Genomic DNA, 22,262 nt, shown 5'->3' with positions numbered 1-22,262 from the left:
CATTGTCTTGTATCCAAATCATGCACAGCACTTAATTATCTCAAATGCCGAAATTAATGTTTAACTAGATGTATTTATAATTGTTAAATATCAAACAGCAACTAAATGTTTCAAATGATACTGTATAGAAGGATTTTTTTCAGCAAGGTGCTACCTTTTAGGTTATTTTAGTGGTTTGCTTCTTAAATCTTTAACCTTGCTAATAAGTACTGAACCCAAGAAAGACAACTTTGATCAATTTAATCTTGCTTTTGTTTTACTTGAATTTTTGCACAGTAGAAGAAACACTGGATCTCCCCAAAAAAATTTTTCTTAAATTAATGACATACATGTACCTTTTAACAAACAAAATGCCAAATTATATGCCACCTAAAGAAACCCTTTACAATGTACAACACAAGATCATTTCAGTTTTGTTATTTTTAACATCTTAAGGTTAAAGATCAATGGAAAGACCCCCCCCCCCCCCCCGAAAAAAAACAAAAAATCCCAAACAACTTCTGATACTTCAGTAACCATGAAAAATGAAAGAAAAAATACATCTACACATGCTAAAGAATGACAATGAAATGATCTACACATCACCTGCCTTCACCTAAAATATCACAAATTATACTTAGTATGGCACACATGAAAACCCTTTTCTTTTCTTAAGGACATATCTTTGTTTAAAGATACTAGATGTACACTTAGCATTAGAACAACATTTACATGTATTTTAACTTCTCTGACTGTATTTAACAAAACAAACAAACAAATCAAACATCATGAGCTGTGTTTCCTCAGAATGTTATGAAAATACAGATTTCCACACACACACAGTAGGATTATGGTAAAGGCATTGTAGATAATCATTCGACGAAACTTTGGTTCCAAGTCACCTTGTCTGTACCAGAAAATCTGCAAGATATTCCAACACATGTATATTAAACAAAGCTTAAAAATGCACCAGGAAGATTCCAGATTTGAATCTGAAAGATTTTAACTACAGGAAGGGGAACTAAAAAGTAAGAAACATAGGCAAGCAGCTGTACAATTCAAGAAGCTGGGAACTTTCCTACTTTATTCCAATCTTTCTCCTTACCAGAAGTAAATGAGATCCACATATCATTACAATGATGATGGCAAAGAAGACATTGATTCCATTTGGAGGGAAACTTGGGAAAATGAATGCACTGATGAGGGTGACCTGTGTAAAAAACATTACATGCATCATTGGAAAAAAAAAATTAAATACATAAAATCTTGATTTCAAATAAATTCTCTGATTTCAATTTTTGTCCAAGAAGGTATGCTGATGAAAGCATTGGTTATATGAAATGTTTTAATGTGTTAGGCTTTTTAAAAAATAGAAGGCATTTGTAGCTCTCTGGTTGTCCATTACATGCCCTGTTCACACAGAGAGTTTAATTCGCAGTAAATTAATGCAAAGTAAACTAATGCGAATCAAACAAATGCGAATTAAATTGCGTTCACATGACAGCTAATGCGAAGTAAACTAATGCAAATTAACATTTTTCTTCTGCAGCCCGATGTCAGCACTGCTGTTATGACGTCATTTGCAAATCGTGTCACCTTCTGCAGAAGCAGATCCATTTGACATTATGGCAAAGTGTCTGTATACACATTTTATTGATTAACAAAATTTTCCTTAGTTTTTCATTCAAAAATAGCACAAGTACCCATAGCTGACCATCGATAAGTGGTATTTGAATAAATTTTGCCATTACGCATGTGTCAGAATTTAATTCGAAATAACTTCGCTTAGCGTTCTGTTGACACAGAGCTAATGCGAAGTAATTTAATGCGCAGTAAACTAGTTCGAATTAAACTAATCCACATTAAATTCTCCATATGAATGCTACGCAAAGGTTATTCGCAGTAACTTTATGTTTAATTCGAATTAAACTCTCCGTGTGAACAGGGCAACAATTTGTTTCAGACCAGTGAACAATAGACTGGCAACTAAGTTGAACTAACACCTTTGATTTACATCTTTTGCCACAATTATGATTTTAATTAAGATACAATGATTATATTCATTCAACTTAACTTTGATTAATCATTATAAAAGATACGTTTGGGATCAATGATCTCAGTCAGTTTGAATATTATGTACATAAAAACTTTTTTGCAGGATTAAACAACAACAGTCTGGATTAGGAATTACTTCTCTAGTATTTTAATTAAACAACTGAATTTACTTCAAGTTCACATCACATTACACAGGCAAGATTTCAGAAATCAGTGTTCATGATATACATACCAATAATACATGTTTATTGTGTAACTGAGCCATGTTTTACACCGACTTATACTTACTGCTACAACAATACTTGTAAATACTCCCACAACCAAGTTAATCATCCGATCCTAAAAATAAACAAGATAAAAACCAGGCTTCAAAACTTATATCATGAGTGGCAGCTTCTAATCAGAAGTTGATTTGAAAAGAGCACGAACAAGCCAATTTATTATTATTTGAGTAAACATAATTTTATTCAAGTTTCATTTGAGTTCAGGTGGTGATTCTCTATATTTACTGGTAGTCAATAGACCTTGTTGGATACTGTGAACAATTAAAAAAATCTAATTCAAATTAATTGATTTTTAGGGAAAACTTTATTTTTTCTTTAATCATCATCCACATGATGCATAAAACTTGACATTAAGTTAAAATCAAGAATGAAGCAATACTAGTACTATAGGCTATAAATAGATGCACTGACTCTAGGTTGCTGGTGATCACCAAATAGCGGTACGTCAGCGGCATCCCTATACCGATTGTCGGTAGACTGATAATCCCCAGTGCTCATTATGTTAATTTTAGAAATATTCAGTCAAAGACAAAGTCTCTCTTCACATCTTGGTAATTTTCACATGACTTTTTTGAAAACTTCCGGTTTCACTTTCAAACAAAAATTTGCTAAATCGTTCGTATAATAGTCGATTGCGTTGCGTACTTTCTCGCACAAGATCCGTGGTTCAACAGTATAAAAGTGGTGACCGACTAGGTCAATAACAGAATAACAGTTATCGATTTTCAAATTAATATTACATTTTTTAAAAAGTCCCCCTTTAGTTTTTAAAAAGTATTTAATATCATGACATAATATATAGTAACAGAAATTTCTTTTGTAGAAGGCCAAAAAGAGATTTTTAAGCGCCCGCATCGAAAGATCCGAGGCGTTTTTGTCCTGTCTGTTTATCTGTTTGTCTACAAACATTAACCTTCGTCATAACTTTTTAATCATGAATGAAAGAGACTTCATATTTGGTTGGCATACTCCACTAATAAAACTCTTTCAAATGACTCCAAGGTCAATGACCTTCTGACCTTGACTGTGACCTTTATGCTAAAAATAGTTTTTTCTGCAAACTTTAACCTTCGCCATAACTTTCGAACCATAAAAGATAGAGACTTCATATTTGGTATGCATACACCACTGATATAGCTCTTTTAAAGGACACCATGGTCAATGACCTTGTGACCTTGACCTATACGCTAAATATAACCTTTTTTTGGTAAACTTTAACCTTCGCCATAACTTTTGAACGAAGAAAGATAGAGACTTAATATTTGGAATGCATACGTACTCCACTAATTAATTAAGCCCTTTCACATGGTACCAAGGTCAATGGCCTTGTGACCTTGACTGTGTCCTATATGCTAAAAATAGTTTTTTTGAACCTTCACCATAACTTATGAACCATGAGAGATAAAGACTTCATATTTGGTATGCATACTTCACTTAACAAGTTCTTTCAAATGACAATGACCTTGTGACCTTGACTGTGACCTATATGCTAAAAATATGTTTTTAACTTTGTTGCCGCCGGGCGCATAGTGTTTCACAAACACATCTTGTTTTCCTTTCTTTTTTTTGTTGCTTTTTAAAAGTAGCAAGATATCAGCTGCAGCTAAATAAATAATAAAACAACAATACCTGAAACTCAGCCGCAATTGATGACATTTCCTTCGGAGTTCCGCATAAAACATGTAAAATCAAACTGATTATTATTTCCGACTTGAAACCAGAAACAAAAAAATAATTTAGCACTTTAATGAATCCCTGAAATCTTTAAGCAAAAAATTACGTTCAGTATATTTTGAGAATAAACCAAAAATTTTTACTTTTTTCATAATCATAATCACTCACTGAGATATATCGATACATAGGATAATTATAGTTTGTTTCCGAAGTATTGTAATGTGAAATAAATACACAAATGGTCTACTCACACACATCAATCATACAAAGTACATACAAAGGAAACGTTTCAATACTTTTCAATCGGATGTTCAGTGTTTCCGTAAATCACGTTATTGAAAAAAAATGTACTTAGAGCATTGAGCTCACAAAATGACACCTCCGTCACATATGTAGGAAAAATTGCTAAGTTTATTTTTTGCTATTGAAAAACCATTAGACCAGTACATATAAATACAGAGGGTGAACTACGGCACTAATCTACACGTGTACTAGTATAATTTATGGAAAAGGTACAGTGATTGATCTAAAAGAAATACTACAACAATTTTTTTAAAGGTCATTATAAATAGATTAATTAAAGAATATACAAAATTGTTACTTTCATTAAACTTCAACTTTTTTTGCCAGCAGTGAGCTTTTAAAATTATTTATTTAATTAGACCAAAAAAAAAAAAAAAGAAGTGCAAGTTATACACACACAGTAAACAAATATGCATGTATAGTTAAATGCATCACGCATGAAGTTATAAATATTTCTCGCTGATTTAACATCGGCTGGTTTAAGAATTTCATAAGATATATACATACATTTGTTTAAAAATGTACAAAATAAACTTAAATTCGTAATTTTTCATAAAGAGGGCATACAAATAAATACAAAATGACGTTCATCTTCAACAAAATTTCGACAATTAATGGTATCTCTCGCATTAATTGGATTACCCGGGGTCGAAGTAGTCTGAATTTTTTTGTTCCGATCGTAGAAATCCTCCCAGACCGGTAATTCTACGACTCCACTCGCATTGAAAAATGACCCGAACAGAATTTTTTACAATATAATAAACCTATAAAAATGAGATGTGATAAGCGATAATCCCGAGTTGGGGAATGTTTTTTTAATTATTATTTTGGTATAGATTAATTTTCTGCCATTCAATTATAAGTTACACAATTTATACAAATTTACATGAAAATGATTAATTGCAATTTGGTAACTAGTTTATTAGTTGATTTCTTTTTCTAAAACAAAATACGCATCAGTGCTAGTATCCTGGTCATTCATAGCTCCTTCCTTATTTGTTGGCGACTTTCCAGGTATTTTGTTCAAGTTCATTTGATCCTGAGAATGCAATGGCTCTAATATTTTGTAGTCACCATTTGTCATCCGGGCACCTGAGGAAACCTCCCGGAAATGATCATATTTCGCACTAACTTCACCCTCATTCTTTTCGTTCAGATGGTTGTATGTAAATGGAGGACAGTCATGGCTATATGAAGCACCTGATTCGCTGCTTCCTGTACAAGTCATCTCTTTGGGTATATAATACTGAAAACAGAGAGTTCATTTTTGACTAAAGCAATAAAAGAAAAACATATTTTCTTAGGCAAACTTCCCCCCCCCCCCAAAAAAAATAATGCTACTAAAATTTTCTTCAAGTAAAACGGCACCAATGGCAAAAGCTTAATTTGTTTTATCTTTATAATGGTAGCGGGTTTCTGCGTTTCCATAAACGAATTCGAAAATACATATGTTTGAAATGCATGCAGTTATGAAGTGTCTGACAAACTCGATTAACTGTCGGTCTTTAAAACATTGGAATACTTTTCCTGAATCCACCTAAACATACTTTTAGGAATCTCGATGTACTATACAAAATGTACAAATAAATCTTGTAGCAATGATTACTTACTTTGGCGTCTTCGATATCACAGTACATGTAATTACTTGAATGATCATTTTGTTGTCCTGTTTTAATGTCTTTATCTCCTAATATTGTCGCCTTGGGTGCTGTGTTTGGCGGATTTCTAAAAAATGCCAATTATATCACATCAGTATATGTACAGCGTCATGGTGACGGAATTCAGAAAAAAAGGTAATGACGTTTTTAACCGTTCTTTTGATAAATAAAAAAAATCTGCATACATTTATGTAATGATATGAGGACTTTTTTTTTTTATTATTTATGAAAAGAAAGGTTAAAAACGTCAAGCACCTGTGCTGTCAATGTGTTATATTCATCTGCCTCGCTTATATTGGCTCACCGACACACATAAATGATAATAATGTTAGCATACTTAATGTGAAACTTTTACAGTAGAAGTGAAAATAACAAATGTTTCTGGATACCTTTCTTGAATATTTCTTTGAAATTTACGGAATATCCCAAATATACCGCAAGACGCAATGACACCAAATAAAAATCCAAATATGGTTCCCAGAGCAATTCCTAGTTTCAAAGAATTAATAAGACTTTCCTGTTGATTTTCTGAAAAAAAGAAAACAATTTACATGTACTGGATTCTATGTTGACAATTTTTCAGGTAGCTTTTTATAATAAATACTATTGTATAGTGTTTTGTTGTTTTTTTTTTGTCTTATCATTCATTCAGAACCTACCTTTTTCAACAGGAACGGATGAAGTGGAATTTATAAGATGTCGAGAAAATGGCTCATCTATATATATATGAGGAACAACAAAAAAGTCATTTTTAACGTATTCTGTATAAGTATTGCATTATTGTATAAAATATAAATTGATTTCTTTTTCATTTAGTAAATTATAATTTTCAGAGGTTTTAAATCGCGCTGTGTTTGGTAGCATAAAAGGGTCCACGAATTTTTGTTCTTTACGAAATACCAGCATTGAAATTTCAAAATACAGTAGTACCATGGCTCAGTGTTTCTCTTTGAACTAGGTAGTGATAAAGATTTTCGTGTCAGGAACAAATATTAAACATTCCTAGACCATAAGCCTCGAAAATTTGCTCTCACAAATATCTATATTGATTTTACAATAAAATTATTCTTAATAGTGTAAATCAATCTAGTTTGTTTTGACATTTCCTTAAATAAATAAGTTAATGCTTCAACTTTCAAAGAATTCTCTCTTTCCTTTTATTGGTATCACCAAATGTGTTCAAGAAAACTGAAATATGCAATAAGGAATGTTGACAGCTGGAAAAAAAGAAAACAATGCTGCAGCTGCCTCATACCTATAAATGTGCGATTAACGTTCAATCTTTCCAAAATTGTAGTTTCGTCTTTTTGACAAACTTCTCTAGCCATTGAGAGAACAAATCTTTCGAACAGACATTCCTTTTCATCTGGTTCGGATTCTGTCAAAAACAAAATCGTTATGTAGTAAAACCACAGTCAAAATATTAATATTAGTTACACATTGTTTAAATATTCTTTGCCATAATGAATTTATATACCTGTGCAAGCTTGGGTAAACTCTAGTGGCTCTTCACCAGCAACTGAAAAATAAGTCTTCACAGCCCTCGCAGTAAACCCACGTATTCCACCTATCCCTGTACATTGTACCCTGTAACATTGGAAGTTTCATAATAATAAATATTATTCTTAAAGCGATGCATGAAAAGCACAAGTAAATGAGAGAGAGAGAAAGAGAGAGAGGGGTATATTACTGTAAAATTACATATTTTCGTGGAGTCAGATTTTCGAGGTTTGGGGGGGGGGGATTGTTCTTTGTGGGGATTTGATTTCTTGGCTGGAAAATGTTAAGTAGTAATGCATATGAATTATTAAATTTTACATTTCGTTTTGATCATAAATTCGTGGGTCTCTCCATAACTGGAAATTGGGAAACGTCCAAAATTAAACCCCCACAAAAATAATTGATTTTATACAGTATTCTACTTTTGATTCATATTGTTCATGCATATTTGATTTTAAGGAAAATGCAACATTTTTAATAGTAAATATAAAAAGAAATTTAATTATTTTTCTTTTTTTAATTAAATAATAGAAATAGAGGGGGAGGAGGTATAATTTTATACTTACTGAAGTGAGAACTGTTCCAGTTTTGGAGGTATGGAAAAGGGAAGTATCGATTCACAAAGGGCGAAAAGTAAAAGCAAACCTGTAAAATCGATATACTCATTATAGAGTATTATGTACAATTTAAAATTTTCAGGAAATTACTTTTTCTTATTTCAAGATGCTGAACAAAGTGAATATTCAATATCATTAGATGAAGAACGATCAATAAATGAAAATTGTTCTCTTAAAAATAATTTCCTGTGCAATACAGACCATTGCCATTTTATTTGGGTATTTGTCAGTTGAACACAATTCAAACCACTGGACAGGCCTAACGCATGCCCCTTTATATATAATCAGACACGTATAGCATCAAAGAAAGGAGGAGGGGGGCTCTCAATCCCCCTTTTTCCAGACGCAACTTTTTACTAATGAAAGTGTACATAGTAAGTTATACCCCCCTTTTGTTGTGGGATATATAACCAAATATGGGAAATGTAGTGGTGTATGAGTAAATTTTGGTACTGATCATGAAAGAAGTTGGAACCTACCCCACCGCACGAAATAGGATTTTCGACCTAAGAGAATTTTTCTTACTTTTTTTCTTTGCTTGTCAAGTTTTTAAGTAGGTCAATTTTTTTTCTCTAGCTGTCCCTTTCAAAAATAATGCTACATGTACGTCCCTCAAAATACTCAGTATAAATCATGACTTTTAAGCGTTATCGCGTTATATATACATTACAGTAATCTTCACCTGCCACAAATTAATAATGTTCAATATTCATATAAAATATTAAAGTTAAAAAAATCAAAATTTTTAATTTTTTTTAACGATGTATGTTCATAGTTCAGTGAAACGTCGTCACTACTGTAGCAAGGAATGTGAATATATCCTTACCCAAAGTATTCATTTTCCTGACCATTATGTCTTATAACCTTTTCCTCCCTTATCAATTATAGTATTATTGTTTTATACCTTCACTTATATTGGCTAACTTGTCATAATAATGTACTTGTATCACTTCCCTTGTTATTCACTGTGTATCTGATGAATCTAAGTATGGTCATAGCTCAAAAAAGACAGTGAGTCACTATATTTGACAAACACAGGACACATTATAGTATACAAAAATAGAAGATGTGATATTCAAGTACAATTTAAAAAATCTCATACCCCCCCCTTTTATGACTAATATATGAGTAAGGGGGTACTTGATTTATATATTCAGTGATAGGCGTAGGAACCGAAGGCGGGCTAAGACGGGGGGATCAGGGGGACATATCCTCTTTTTTGTTTGCAAAGATAGGGATAATATATACATGCACAGTCATAGAATATTGGGGTTTAACACACCCCTTGTTTTGTTTTTGTTTGGTTTACCCCCCCCCCCCCAAAACACACACTTTCAATTTGCTTCCATCGCCTATGTCACTTCATGCAGTTAAAAAGTATGAAAATACAAAAGCCTTGAATCATTAGGAAAAACAATTTTATATAGGGGCCTAGAAGATTTGAAAAAAAAAAAAAAAATCCTGTAGGGTTCACTTCTCATGGCCATGCCGCTTTCTTGATGACTCTTCATCACAGGCACTTTTTACTGTTATATTTTTTTAGAACAAGAATTGTATAGGGGCGTGATGACTACTGAATCAAGGTTGAACTGTGATAATACTTCGTGAATAATACTTTTTTACTACAAATGTATTTATGGCAGGCCAAATTCACAAAAAAGAGCTAATCATAGTTTCACAGTTGATAAACTAGGTTTAATGATTGTAAACTAAATTAAGATTATGCGATAATCTATGTTTTACAAGCGTTAACTAAAATTAACACTCAGAAAACAATCATTTGCAACTGCAAAATATAGTTTATCTGATAAATATAGTTTCACGGTTTGTAAACTATGGTTTACATCTCTAAACTATACTTAACAAATGTAAATTATAATTTAGAATTTGTAAAATATAGTTTACAGATATTTAAATCGCCGAATTCACAAAAATGAGATAAACATAGTTTTAAATTTGAGAAACACAGTTTAGGAACAGAATCTCTAATTTTGTATTGGAGATGCGCAATTTTCTGTGAAACTAGATACACGACTTTAAACAATATGTTGTTTACGATCAAAATTATAGTTAACGATAGTTTTCTTTTCGTAAATTATATAGATGGGTTAATCTTAGTTACAGCATTACAAGATTATGCTATTCAGCGACTATAATCAGTGGTTGCTAAATATATATATGCATGTATATTTCTGAATTGACATTAAAAGTAAACGTTCCATTTTTTAAAAAGCAATTCTAGTCGCAAATAAAAAGAAAAATGGCAGAAAAATTAGTGAAATGCATGACGATCTGTAATCAAATTTATCTAAAGCAACGGCACGGAAAAAATATTACCGATACTTTCCCAACATCTTCCCAAGTCAAACTATATGTGGAGCGGAGCGGATCAGAAACTCTCTTGACTTGGGAAGATGCTTTCCCAAGCGTTTGCACTGATCTAACAACAGGACTAAGCATTGCTGGTACAAAAGAGTTGCTGAAAGCTTGGCTGGTAAATATAATATCACAAAGAAGAGAAATTACAATGAAGTGTTCATATGGAGCAGAACTTGGTTTTTTGTGTTTGTTTTTTTTTAATATATATATATATATGTCTCGAATTTACGGCGATGTAACACATACATTCTTGCTTCTCGGGATTCGTGCTGCGAAATTTTGAAGTTAACAGTGTTTAGATTCATAAACTATATAAATTTGACAAGCTCGTAACTATAGTTTACGAGTGTGAATTATAGTTAACGATAATAAACTATGATTGACAAATGTGAATCATAGTTTATCTCTCGGAACTATAGTTTACGATCGATAAGTATAGTTTTAAAATATCGGTTATCTATGGCACGCCAAATTTACAAAAATGAGCTAAACCTAGTTTCACAATTGATAAGCTAGGATTCGTTAAGTATAGTTTTCATCTGTAAAACTATCTTTAACGCTTGTTAACTATAATTTACGAATGCTAATCTTAGTTTATCTGTCTGTGATAAAACGTTAACAATAGATTTTGTTGATAAACATAGATTCACGTCTGTAAACCATAGTTTACGATCGTTAACTATAGTTAAGAGTTGTAAACGATAGTTTACAAATCGTGAAACTGTATTCATCAGATAATCTATGTTTTGCGATCGCAAATGTATGGCACGCCAAATTCACAAAAATGAGATAATCATAGTTTCACAATTGATAAACTAGGTTTATCGACTGTAAACTATAGTTTACAAACCGTAAACTATAGTTAACGATTCGTTAAGTATAGTTTTCATCTGTAAAACTATATTTAACGGTTGTTAACTATAGTTTACGAATGTTAATTTAAGTTTATCTGTCTGTAATAAAGCGTTAACAATAGATTTTGTTGATAAACATAGATTCACGTTCGTAAACTATAGTTTACAATCGTAAACTATAGTTAAGAGTTGTTAATCATAGTTTACAAATCGTGAAACTGTATTTATCAGATAATCTATGTTTTGCAATCGCAAATGATTGTTTTCGGTGTTAAGTATAGTTTACGGTTGTGAAACATAGATTATCGCGTTAACTATGGTTTACAGATGTGAAATATAGATTAACGTTGTTAACTATAGTTTACGGTTTGTAAACTATAGTTTACAACCGATAAACCTAGTTTATCGATTGTGAAACTATGATTATCTCAATTTTGTGAATTTGGCGTGCCATACAAAATGATTGTTTTTGGTGTTAAGTATAGTTTACGGTTGTGAAACATAGATTATCGCGTTAACTATGATTTACATATGTAAAATATAGATTAACGTTGTTAACTATAGTTTGAAAAAATTTTTCAAAGTGCGTTAAATTTGGGACCAAGCTATAACGCACTTTGAAAAAAAATATTTTTTTTTCAAAGTGCGTTGATATCGACCATATTGACGCACTTTGAAAAAAATGTAGATTGATCAATATTCTTACAAATAATCGGTTGATAAATAACAGATCCTGGATGGATAACTTTTTTATGATGAAGTCACTTCAGGACCTGAGAAGTTTTAAATATTTGAGATTTTGATAAAATAAAAGGGAAAAGGGCCTTGAAAAAAAGAGTGACGATTGTTTAAGATCATTAATTCGTTTCTTTCTTTTCTTTGAATTCTAGTCTTTGATAATATATGTAAAGGTGTAAAGGGGGCACTAACAGTGGACAGCTTAAAGCAACTTAGCATTTATCATAATAAAAAGGGGGCAATTTGATTGTTCAAAACTATGAAAATTCTTTCTCTCTCATACGTTTTACTGTACCTCAATATTTCTAGTTTTCATCTGTTTTAATTAACTCATTTAATATTGAAAGTTTTCAACGTCATACCAGTTAGGTAAATACATAATTATATAAATGTTTTGAGTATAGCATAGACATCGAGACCGGGCAATGGGCCAGGGGAGGAGGGGTTTAGCCCCCCACTTATTCTGGAAAGATATATATATATATATATAGCGTATAAGCATTGAAAATGCAGCTTACCCTTTTGGGGTTTATTGCCCCCCCCCCGTTTGTTACCGACACCTATGTATTCAAAAGATAAAGATTTGGACTGAGGGATCTTATACCCGTCTTCTCCTTTTTTCGACGTGAGCTAATCAATTCATAAGCTTTTTGGAAGATAAATAACAAATAAAATCTTTCCATTACTAAAATATGATTTAATTTTTTTTTCAAAGTGCGTTAAGTGTCTCCATGGTAAAATATATTGATGTAGACTCTTAACGCACTTTGAAAAAATTTTTCAAAGTGCGTTGAGTTGGTCCCAATTATAACGCACTTTGAAAAAAAATTTCAAAGTGCGTTGATTTTGTCCCAATTTTAACGCACTTTGAAAATTTTTTCAAAGTGCGTAATTTTTTCAAAGTGCGTTGCCACAGGCGTGCCATAGTTATCAGTATAAATGATAGTTAACTATAGTTTACAACCAAAATCTTTAATTATCGAATGTTAAAAAAGAATAGTTATCTGATAAATATAGTTTCACGATTTTTGAATCTATAATTAACAACTCTTAAGTGTAGTTCAGGAATGTAAATTATATATAGTTTATAGATGTCATTGTGAATCTGTGTTTATCAACTGCAAAATCGATCGTTAACGTTTGATTAGACAGACAGTTTTACATATGAACACTATAGATAACGAAACATTAACTATATATAGTTATGGGTTCGGAAACCATAGTTTACAGTCGATAAACCTAGATTATCAACTGTGAAACTATATTTAGCTATTTTTGTTTTTATAAAATTGGCTTGCCATATGTATTATATACCTAAAAAATTATCATATGTAGAAAAAATGATAGACATTTGTACTACTCATAAAAATTTACAAGGGGTCTATGTTTCCTAATGCAAGTTAATATTTTAAAATACTTGTGAAAAGCGAAGCCCTGAACATCCCTGCCGCTAGATCCGCGCATGCGAATTATTCCAAAAAAGGCACGGGCTCGAAGTACGAAAAAATAAAAATTTCCAAAACAAGATGTGAAGAGAGAACTGACAAAGGAATTTTCAACATTTTGGGGTGACCAGAGAATACAGATCTCTTTTTCATTTTGCTGAACTAAAATCAGTTTCTAGGTAAACATATACAGCAATCTTTTATCTTATTTTTTGAATGGTTTAACATTGTGTTGACGTATGGAGGGTTATTTGTTTCCTGTCTCCACAGCGGGCCAATCCCTTGAAAAAGTTTTCAGCTTTTCACATTTATGGTTTTCCCAACTCTCTGATGCTTAATTAACAAAACCATCGATAAAAAAATTGATACTGAAGTTTCATGATGATCAGATGATTAAGTCAATAAGTGACGTACGTATGTACACCCAACTAGTTCTTTTCTACAGTTCTACCTTTCGTCAGTTAAGTTTTCACGATTACTATATATATTAGGGCTGTCACGGTTCCAAAATTTTTCGGGTCGGGTCGGTTTTGATTTTTAGCTCACCTGAGCCGAAGGCTCAAGTGAGCTTTTCTGATCAAAATTTGTCCGTCGTCTGTCGTTGTCGTCGTTGTCGTTGTCGTTGTCGTTGTTGTCGTAAACTTTTCACATTTTCATCTTATTCTCAAGAACCACTGGGCCGATTTCAACCAAACTTGGCACAAAGTATCCTTGGATGAAGGGGATTCAAGTTTGTTCAAATGAAGGGCCACGCCCTTTTCCAAGGGGAGATAATCATAAATTTGTTAAAAAATCTTCTTCTCCAGAACCGATGGGCCAGGAAAGATGAAACTCATGTGGAAGCATCCTCAGGTAGTGTAGATTTAAGTTTGTTCAAATCATGACCCCCGGGGCAAGGGTGGGGCCAAAATGGCCGACCCAAGTTTTACATAGGAATATATAGGAAAAATCTTTAAAAATCTTCTTCTCCAGAACCACTGGGCCAGGAAAGATGAAACTCATGTGGAAGCATCCTCAGGTAGTGTAGATTCAAGTTTGTTCAAATCATGACCCCCGGGGCAAGGGTGGGGCCAAAATGGCCGACCCAAGTTTTACATAGGAATATATAGGAAAAAATCTTTAAAAATCTTCTTCTCCAGAACCACTGGGCCAGGAAAGATGAAACTCATGTGGAATCATCCTCAGGTAGTGTAGATTTAAGTTTGTTCAAATCATGACCCCCGGGGCAAGGGTGGGGCCAAAATGGCCGACCCAAGTTTTACATAGGAATATATAGGAAAAAATCTTTAAAAATCTTCTTCTCCAGAACCACTGGGCCAGGAAAGATGAAACTCATGTGGAATCATCCTCAGGTAGTGTAGATTTAAGTTTGTTCAAATCATGACCCCCGGGGCAAGGGTGGGGCCAAAATGGCCGACCCAAGTTTTACATAGGAATATATAGGAAAAATCTTTAAAAATCTTCTTCTCCAGAACCACTGGGCCAGGAAAGATGAAACTCATGTGGAATCATCCTCAGTTGGTGTAGATTTAAGTTTGTTCAAATCATGACCCCCGGGGCAAGGATGGGGCCAAAATGGCCGACCCAAGTTTTACATAGGAATATATAGGAAAAATTTTTAAAAATCTTCTCCAGTACCACTGGGCCAGGAAAGATGAAACTTGTGTGCAATCATCCTCAGGTAGTGTAGATTCAAGTTTGTTCAAATCATGACCCCCATGGTTAGGGTGGGGCCAAAATGGCTGACCCAAGATTTACATAGGGATATATAGGGAAACCTTTTAAAATCTTCTTTTCAAGTACTTCAAAGCTATGATTAGTGATATTTATATGGAATCATCCTCAGGTAGTGTAGATTCTAGTTTGTTCAAATGATGAATGCCTGGAGGGGGAGAGTAAATTCAAGCCCGATGTGCTCAGGTGAGCGCTGTGGCCCCTGGGCCTCTTGTTTTAGGTTCGGTTTCGGGTTTCTCGGGTCGTGTAGGTAATGGAAAAAAGCTCATGATTTGCATTATTTTCAACAATAAAAAGAATATTTTCATTTAATCTTAGAAATTGCAACATTATAACCAGTTTAAAGTAGCCTCCTGACTAGACAACAATTGTACCAAATTATTTAAATCACCTTATAACGACAATGTACTAACCAGTCTCTCGTTTTTTACGCCATTTTTATTGTAAAATCTACTCTATTATACAAATCGGAACCGAACCGAATTCCGGAAAAACGGAACCGTACCCGACCCGAATTAATTTTTCCGTGGTTCTGGGTCATTTCGGGTACCCGTGACAGCCCTACTGTGTGTATATTTAATAACATTGTATAACGATATACATGATATATAATCCCAAAATATGTAAACCTTTTCAACAATTTCTAAAACATAATTTTCAGTTTATCATTTTTTCTTGATTAAATTTTGTTATGCCCTATTTGGCTAATTGATAGAATTTTCCCAAAAATTAATATTCTCAAAGCCTTCTGGGCACAGGATTTTCCATTGTCATTTCTTACAAGGAAGTATTTTATTAGGGAAAAAGTATGCTTAAATAAAAAAATTATGTAATTTTTGTTTTAAAAACTCATGTATGGAAATATGATGTAGCAAAAAAATAAAACCTTTATTATATTAGTGTTAACACAGTTGAATTTGTGTGTGTGGTTTTATTGTCATTTGAAGCAGTTGTCACCCTACAGATGAGGGAGACATCATAAACTGTTTCCTTGCATTTGACAATCACATGCTCTGTAATCTGAAGGACAGTGAAAATGATTGTTGTTCATTAGCATGGCAATGCTGCAAATAAAAGTAAGGGGAAAATGCTTAAATTCATAAAATTTATCTTTTCCTTTTCAAATAATTTTCATTTAAAATGATTATATTGTAATTTGAATGTGCTCTTATTACGTGTATTTTTTTGATCATGTTGATAATATTAGTTATCCAGGTCCAATCAAGTGTGTACTGGGATTTACCCCGGGTTTTATTCTAAGTGTCTTCAAGTTAATACAATTATTCTGTAGTACAAATACCAAAAATGTAATTCAGTTAGGGAAATTTATATATCATGCTAATAAATTACGAATGGAATGTTTAAATCAATTAGCTATATAATAAAATGTATGTATCACTAGTTGGTAAGTTTATAACATGTTATTGTACTATGTATGTAATTGATAAATACAATGTTGTACTTATGATGCTTATGGGATGTACGTCCCACGGAATGAAGAACTGAACTGAACTATTCCATACAATATTGAATACAACCTGGGGTAAATCCCCGTACACCCTTGATTGGACCTGGATAACAAATTTATTTCCTTTGTACCCATAAAAATGCTTTGTAAACTTCAGAGTGTGTCTCAAGCTGTCGATTAGAAAACTACGTACTACAATACATCGTGACATCATGTTATTTGGTTTTTATCATAGAGAATGTATGCATTGTGACGTCACGTTTTATTTACACCCGGCTCAAGTCGGGTGCACAGATAAAGCTCGTGTTACAAGCTACATAGGAAATAATACTTAATTTATTCCATTTGTGTCATTGTCTATCACTGTATTTTTTGGTCCATTAGATAGATAACAGCCACAATGTGGAGGATCCAGTTATTTCAAGTGTGTATGGTCTTGATGACATGTTGGTTTGCCCATGTGTTCTGTGACTCGGATGGTAAGGGCTAAATTGAGAAACTTTTTGTTGATTTAGCAGGATGATATTATATAAATGGTGCCTGTTTTGGAGGGTAACAGTTGAAATTGACACCCCAAGGAAAACCATTGTCAACCGACGCGTCAGCGTTGACAATGGTTTTCCGTGGGGTGTCAATTTCAACTGTTACCCTCCAAAACAGGCACCATTTATTTTATTATACTGGATGTCTTCTTAAATTAAGTCAGCAAAAAAAAAAAAAAATTGTCGATCATCTTTACGTTCACGTTTAGAAAGCTTTCAAACTCCTCGCTACTTCTAAAAAGATTTACTGTCCTTTTTATTGTTTGTTTGATACTCTAAGAGTCTTTTTTATCATATAAAGTTTCGTTATTTCTGCACTCGCAAGCATGTTTCGTCTGTCGTTTGTTGTTTTCAAGTAAGCTACATCGGACGCAAGCTTTTATTGACGTCAAGTTTATTCCAGTTCTTTCAAACGCGCAACTGACGTTTTGAGAATTCTATGGTGAACTGTACGTGCATAATATCTACGCATGTGGCATTACCGTTGTGTTACCCGTTGTCACTTGCGTTGCTAAGGCTGAGGGTAATAGAACGGATTGTTAACTGCGTCTAAACCAATCAGATTTTAGTATTTAACATGAAAGTATAATAAAATAAGAAATTTTTTTCACCATTAATTGTTTCAGAATGCATCATTTTGTAAATCAAAAATTGTTTTTATCATTTAAATTTATAAATACATCAAATTATTTGATTTATTCACTGAGATAAATGTCACTGCACAATGTACATGAAATAATTTTTAACTTTAAGCAATTAAGTTACTGATGAGAAAATGCTCTTTTGGCATGTATTTTTAGGTCACCTGAGTAAACTCAGGTGACCTATTGCTATCTGTTTTTGTCTGTCGTTGTGCGTCGTCCGTTAACATTTGAACATTTTCAGCTTCTTCTCTGCAACCACTGAACCAATTTCAACCAAATTTGGCACAAAGCATTTATGGGTGAAGGGGAACAAAAATTTTGAATTTCATGGTCCCTGCCCCCCTGGGGGGTGGGGCAAAAACCACTAAAATTAATGCAATCTTTAAAAATCATCTTCTTTACTGCTGGACATCAAGCAGTCAAACTGTTTGCATGATTGTAATCAGCATTGAGTCCTCTACCAAAATTATGAAATTCATGGCCCTGGGATCAGGGGTTCTATTGCTAGGGCGGGGCTAAATAAGTATATAGTGAAAATGCATTATTTCTTTGAAAATCTTCTTCTCTGCTCCTGGGTATTAAATAAACTAACTAAGTGCATAGTTTAGATGAGCAAGATTGCTTCTACCAAAATTGTGAATTTTATGGCTGCAGGGTCAGGGGTTCTGGTGTTAGGGTGGGGCTCTATAGATTATACAGTGAAAATACATGAATTCTTTGAAAATCTTCTTCTCTGCTCCTGGGTATTAAATAAACTAACTAAGTGCATAGTTATGATGAGCAAGAGTACATCTACCAAAATTGTGAATTTTATGGCCCCAGGGTCAGGGGTTCTGGTGTTAGGGTGGGGCTCTATAGATTATACAGTGAAAATACATGAATTCTTTGAAAATCTTCTTCTCTGCTCCTGGGTATTAAATAAACTAACTAAGTGCATAGTTATGATGAGCAAGAGTACCTCTACCAAAATTATGAATTTTATGGCCCCAGGGTCAGGGGTTCTGGTGTTAGGGTGGGGCTTTATAGATTATATAGTGAAAATACATGAATTCTTTGAAAATCTTCTTCTCTGCTCCTGGGTATTAAATAAACTAACTAAGTGCATAGTTATAATGTGCAAGAGTGCCTCTACCAAAATTGTGAATTTTATGGCCCTAGGGTCAGGGGTTCTAGTGATAGGGCGGGGCTCTATTGATTATATAGTGAAAATACATTAAAGCCTTAAAAATTTTCTTCTCTGCTCTTGGATATTAAGCAGATGAACTACCTTTGTAGTTATGATGAGCAAGGACCCTAATCTTCCAGAATTGTGAATTTCAAGACCCCAGGGTCAGGGGTACCATAAGGGGGTGTACTTATATACTGAAACTGGATAAATTGTTTGAGATCTGCTCCTTGGTATTAATCAAATATTTTTGGAAAGCAAGGGTGCCTTTTCAAAAATTGTGCAATGTGTGGATCAAGGCCTAAGGGTCAGGGGTTCATGTGTGATATGGGCATTACTGATTATTGCTAAATATTACTGATTACTTGAAATGCATTTTTTGTTCCCCCACCCTGCCTATGGGTATGAAGTAAACAAACTAAGCAACTGCTAAGTGTATTGTTATGATGATCAATGGTGCCTCTTTCAAAATTGTGAACGCCATAGCATCTGGCTTAAAACATGAATCAAATTAAATCACTGGAAAGTTGTTGAATAATGCTCAGGTGACCTATAAGGCCCATGGGCCTCTTGTTGTTATTGTTTTCTAGGAGTCTGCTTCATTGTTTGATACTTACATATCTTTTCTTTCAGATTTTGAGTGGTCAAACTCTGAGTCTGAGTCCAGCTTCAATTCAGTAAGGAATGCGACCATCTCCATTGCTTCTATTATTGGGATTATAACGGGACTGATATTTCTGGTGATTGTCATTGCCATTATTGTTATTTGCTGTTGCTGTATGAAAGGTCAGTGACAATTTCTTTTAATCATATGATTTTAAAAAAGCTTTCTGGCTAGGTTAGTATTAAACTTTTGTTCCCCTACTCTGCCTCTGGGTATTAAGTAATCAAACTAGGCAATTGCTAAGTGTGATTGCTATGTATTTATGATGAGCAATAGTGTCTCTTTCAAAATTTTGAATTATATGACCTTTGGTTTAAAACATGAACTAAATTCAATTGTTGGAAAGTTGTTTCATGATACTGAGGTAGGCTTTAAGGCCCTTGGGCCTCTTGTTTATGACAGATGACCAAATATAGACATAAACAACATTTTTTGAAATTATATATATTTCTTTTTCTCCTGTATTTTTTTACCTTAACAAATGTACTCAGTCTGATGATGATTTTATTTAGGACGACGATCAGCTGGTCATGTATACAGACAACCAGGAAATCAGATGACTGTCACCACCACTGCTCAGCAGTCCTACCTCGGGCAGTATCCTCCACCTCAGCCCTACAATCAGTACCCCCCGGTCCAGAATCAGTACCCCCCTCAGGGCTATGTACAGTACCCACCCCCACCCCAGATGGGATACCCACCTGTCCAGCAAGCACCCCCCATGACGGGGTCGGGCTATCCCCCACAGGAAAATAAAGCCTTACCCACAGGTTTGTACATACAGATACTAATGTGAAAAGTACATATAAATTTAGTGCAACTTTTTTTTCTGTATGTACATGTAGAAGAAACTAAAATGACTGACATAAACAAAGATACCTGAGTGTTAAAATTCTCTGGTGTAAAGTAAACATCGTATGCAAATTGTATGTAAATATTTACTGTACTATGTATATATGAAAGGAGGCTTTCATAAGCAGAATACCACCGAAGAAGATCTATTGTAGGCCAATGTCAAATTAATGTAGTAGATTATGTTCATTTAAAAACACAGCTCTATTGTATAATTAAATTTTTTGTAGCACCTCCGGCGGATGATGATTACCCCCCTTACCCAGCAAACCCCCAGCAACCCCCACCCTACCCCGGCAACTAGAAAGGAGGGCAAAGGTTTGTTTTCAAGATCTGCCCATTTGTGATATGTTTTTGGAAAGAGTCATTTTTTGTATTGTTTTAATAAAAAAAAGTTAAAAAATGGAACATTTACATGTAGATTTAATTGTCATGATTATTTTTAAGTATGTAGACATGTATTTAATTTTTATTTCTTTCCCTCCATTTATTGATTTGTGTACTTTATTTAGTTATAACCTGTAGTATATTTCTGCTCAAGTATTTTTATTCCTTCATACTTGACACAAAGACACATAAGGTCTGAAATTTTGAACAATTTCCTTTTAATGCTCAAATATTAATAGACTCTGAAATTGATTGATTTTCTAATATATTAGAAAAATATTAAATGAATATATTTACCATACATAACTTTTTTGATATATAATACTCAGTATTTAACTCATATTTTTTTCTTCTTTCCTGTAACAACAAAATGTTATGAGCAGATTTGTGAACTATTTGAAAAATATGTTATTAATGTTGTCAATTGATTCAAATTGTAATACTTCTATCAAATATACAATGTATATTTATATTTTTATGCCATTTGAAGAGCTAATCCTCAAATCTAATGTTAAACTTTATTGTTTTTGTTGTTGAATAAAGTATTGTTGATTAAAGGATGTATTAAAAAAAAACAGTACTTATAATATACATGTAATTGTTAATGAACTCAACGAGGGAAGGGGGATTACTCTATTTAATGACCCCCCCCTCCCCTCCATCGATTTTACATTTAACTGAATATCTTAGCTTTTTTCTTGATCAGATGGGTATATTTCTTAATTCCTTTGAAATGAAAAAATATTTTTTTTTATATCTATTTTTTTTGACTACTGTAGACATGTTTTTAGATATCCATTTTTTTGGTTCAGTTCTTTTAATACAAAATGGCATTACATGTATAAATATTACTTATTATAAAATTAGTGTATTTTTTCCTTGTTTGATTTTTTTAAATTTGAATTATTCTTAAAGTAGTGTATATTGTTTACTTGGTTAATCATTTAAATTTCTTCAAGTAGACTGTGTATAAAAAATTATTACAAATACATGGATTTGACAATATTTAGTCAATCATAACACATTTCTCAGTTTTATACCATATAAAATTTGTATAATTTTTTAAAACTACAGTAAAATCATATATATCTTAATGATGCATTTGACTAGTTGTCAAAAGTATTAAGAACAAGAAAGACATTTTATATCTCAATTTTGAGGGATGAAGAATCTTGTTTTTTGTCTCAAAATATTTTTATAAGTTGTTTGTTTATTGTGTACCTTATGAGAGACATATGTGCAATTTTTTAAAATTAAATAAGTTGTTATATACGTATATATACGTATATAGATGTATGACTTCATTTGTAAAGAATTTGT

At 32.9% G+C, this 22,262-nt stretch overlaps 3 protein-coding genes across 4 annotated transcripts; 1 reads left to right on the top strand and 2 right to left on the bottom strand.

The window, feature by feature from the left end:
* Nucleotides 1–468: 468 nt before the first annotated feature.
* On the bottom strand, nucleotides 469–2,925 carry LOC134261561 (transmembrane protein 243-like). The gene is made up of 4 exons (XM_062743988.1): nucleotides 2,730–2,925; nucleotides 2,323–2,373; nucleotides 1,085–1,189; nucleotides 469–900 (listed from the first exon to the last, which is right to left on the bottom strand). Exons 1-4 carry the CDS (start codon nucleotides 2,814–2,816, stop codon nucleotides 766–768), a joined length of 378 nt encoding a protein of 125 aa, XP_062599972.1. The 5' UTR covers nucleotides 2,817–2,925; the 3' UTR covers nucleotides 469–765.
* A 2,270-nt stretch (nucleotides 2,926–5,195) lies between these two features.
* On the bottom strand, nucleotides 5,196–13,479 carry LOC134261559 (uncharacterized). Its single transcript, XM_062743986.1, has 8 exons — nucleotides 13,459–13,479; nucleotides 8,020–8,098; nucleotides 7,431–7,540; nucleotides 7,209–7,331; nucleotides 6,613–6,669; nucleotides 6,343–6,481; nucleotides 5,906–6,020; nucleotides 5,196–5,541 (listed from the first exon to the last, which is right to left on the bottom strand). The coding sequence occupies exons 4-8, from the start codon at nucleotides 7,279–7,281 to the stop codon at nucleotides 5,218–5,220; spliced, it is 708 nt and encodes a 235-aa protein (XP_062599970.1). The 5' UTR covers nucleotides 7,282–7,331; nucleotides 7,431–7,540; nucleotides 8,020–8,098; nucleotides 13,459–13,479; the 3' UTR covers nucleotides 5,196–5,217.
* A 95-nt stretch (nucleotides 13,480–13,574) lies between these two features.
* Nucleotides 13,575–21,090, top strand: LOC134261558 (protein shisa-5-like). 2 transcript variants are annotated; one of them, XM_062743985.1, is made up of 5 exons: nucleotides 13,575–13,665; nucleotides 17,077–17,167; nucleotides 19,673–19,825; nucleotides 20,216–20,473; nucleotides 20,786–21,090. In XM_062743985.1, the coding sequence occupies exons 2-5, from the start codon at nucleotides 17,089–17,091 to the stop codon at nucleotides 20,857–20,859; spliced, it is 564 nt and encodes a 187-aa protein (XP_062599969.1). In that variant the 5' UTR covers nucleotides 13,575–13,665; nucleotides 17,077–17,088; the 3' UTR covers nucleotides 20,860–21,090. The 2 variants fall into 2 exon arrangements, with proteins under 2 accessions (XP_062599969.1, XP_062599968.1); XM_062743984.1 differs by having other exon boundaries at nucleotides 17,073–17,167.
* The last annotated feature ends 1,172 nt before the right edge of the window (nucleotides 21,091–22,262 follow it).

This window comes from Saccostrea cucullata, unplaced genomic scaffold (assembly GCF_032062105.1).
Source record: "Saccostrea cucullata isolate Sc308-1 unplaced genomic scaffold, CSIRO_AGI_Scuc_v1 ctg2465, whole genome shotgun sequence".
Taxonomy (NCBI): Eukaryota; Metazoa; Mollusca; class Bivalvia; order Ostreida; family Ostreidae; genus Saccostrea; species Saccostrea cuccullata.
The sequence above is the reverse complement of the archived record's forward strand: the minus strand, read 5'-3'. Positions and strand labels throughout refer to the sequence as shown.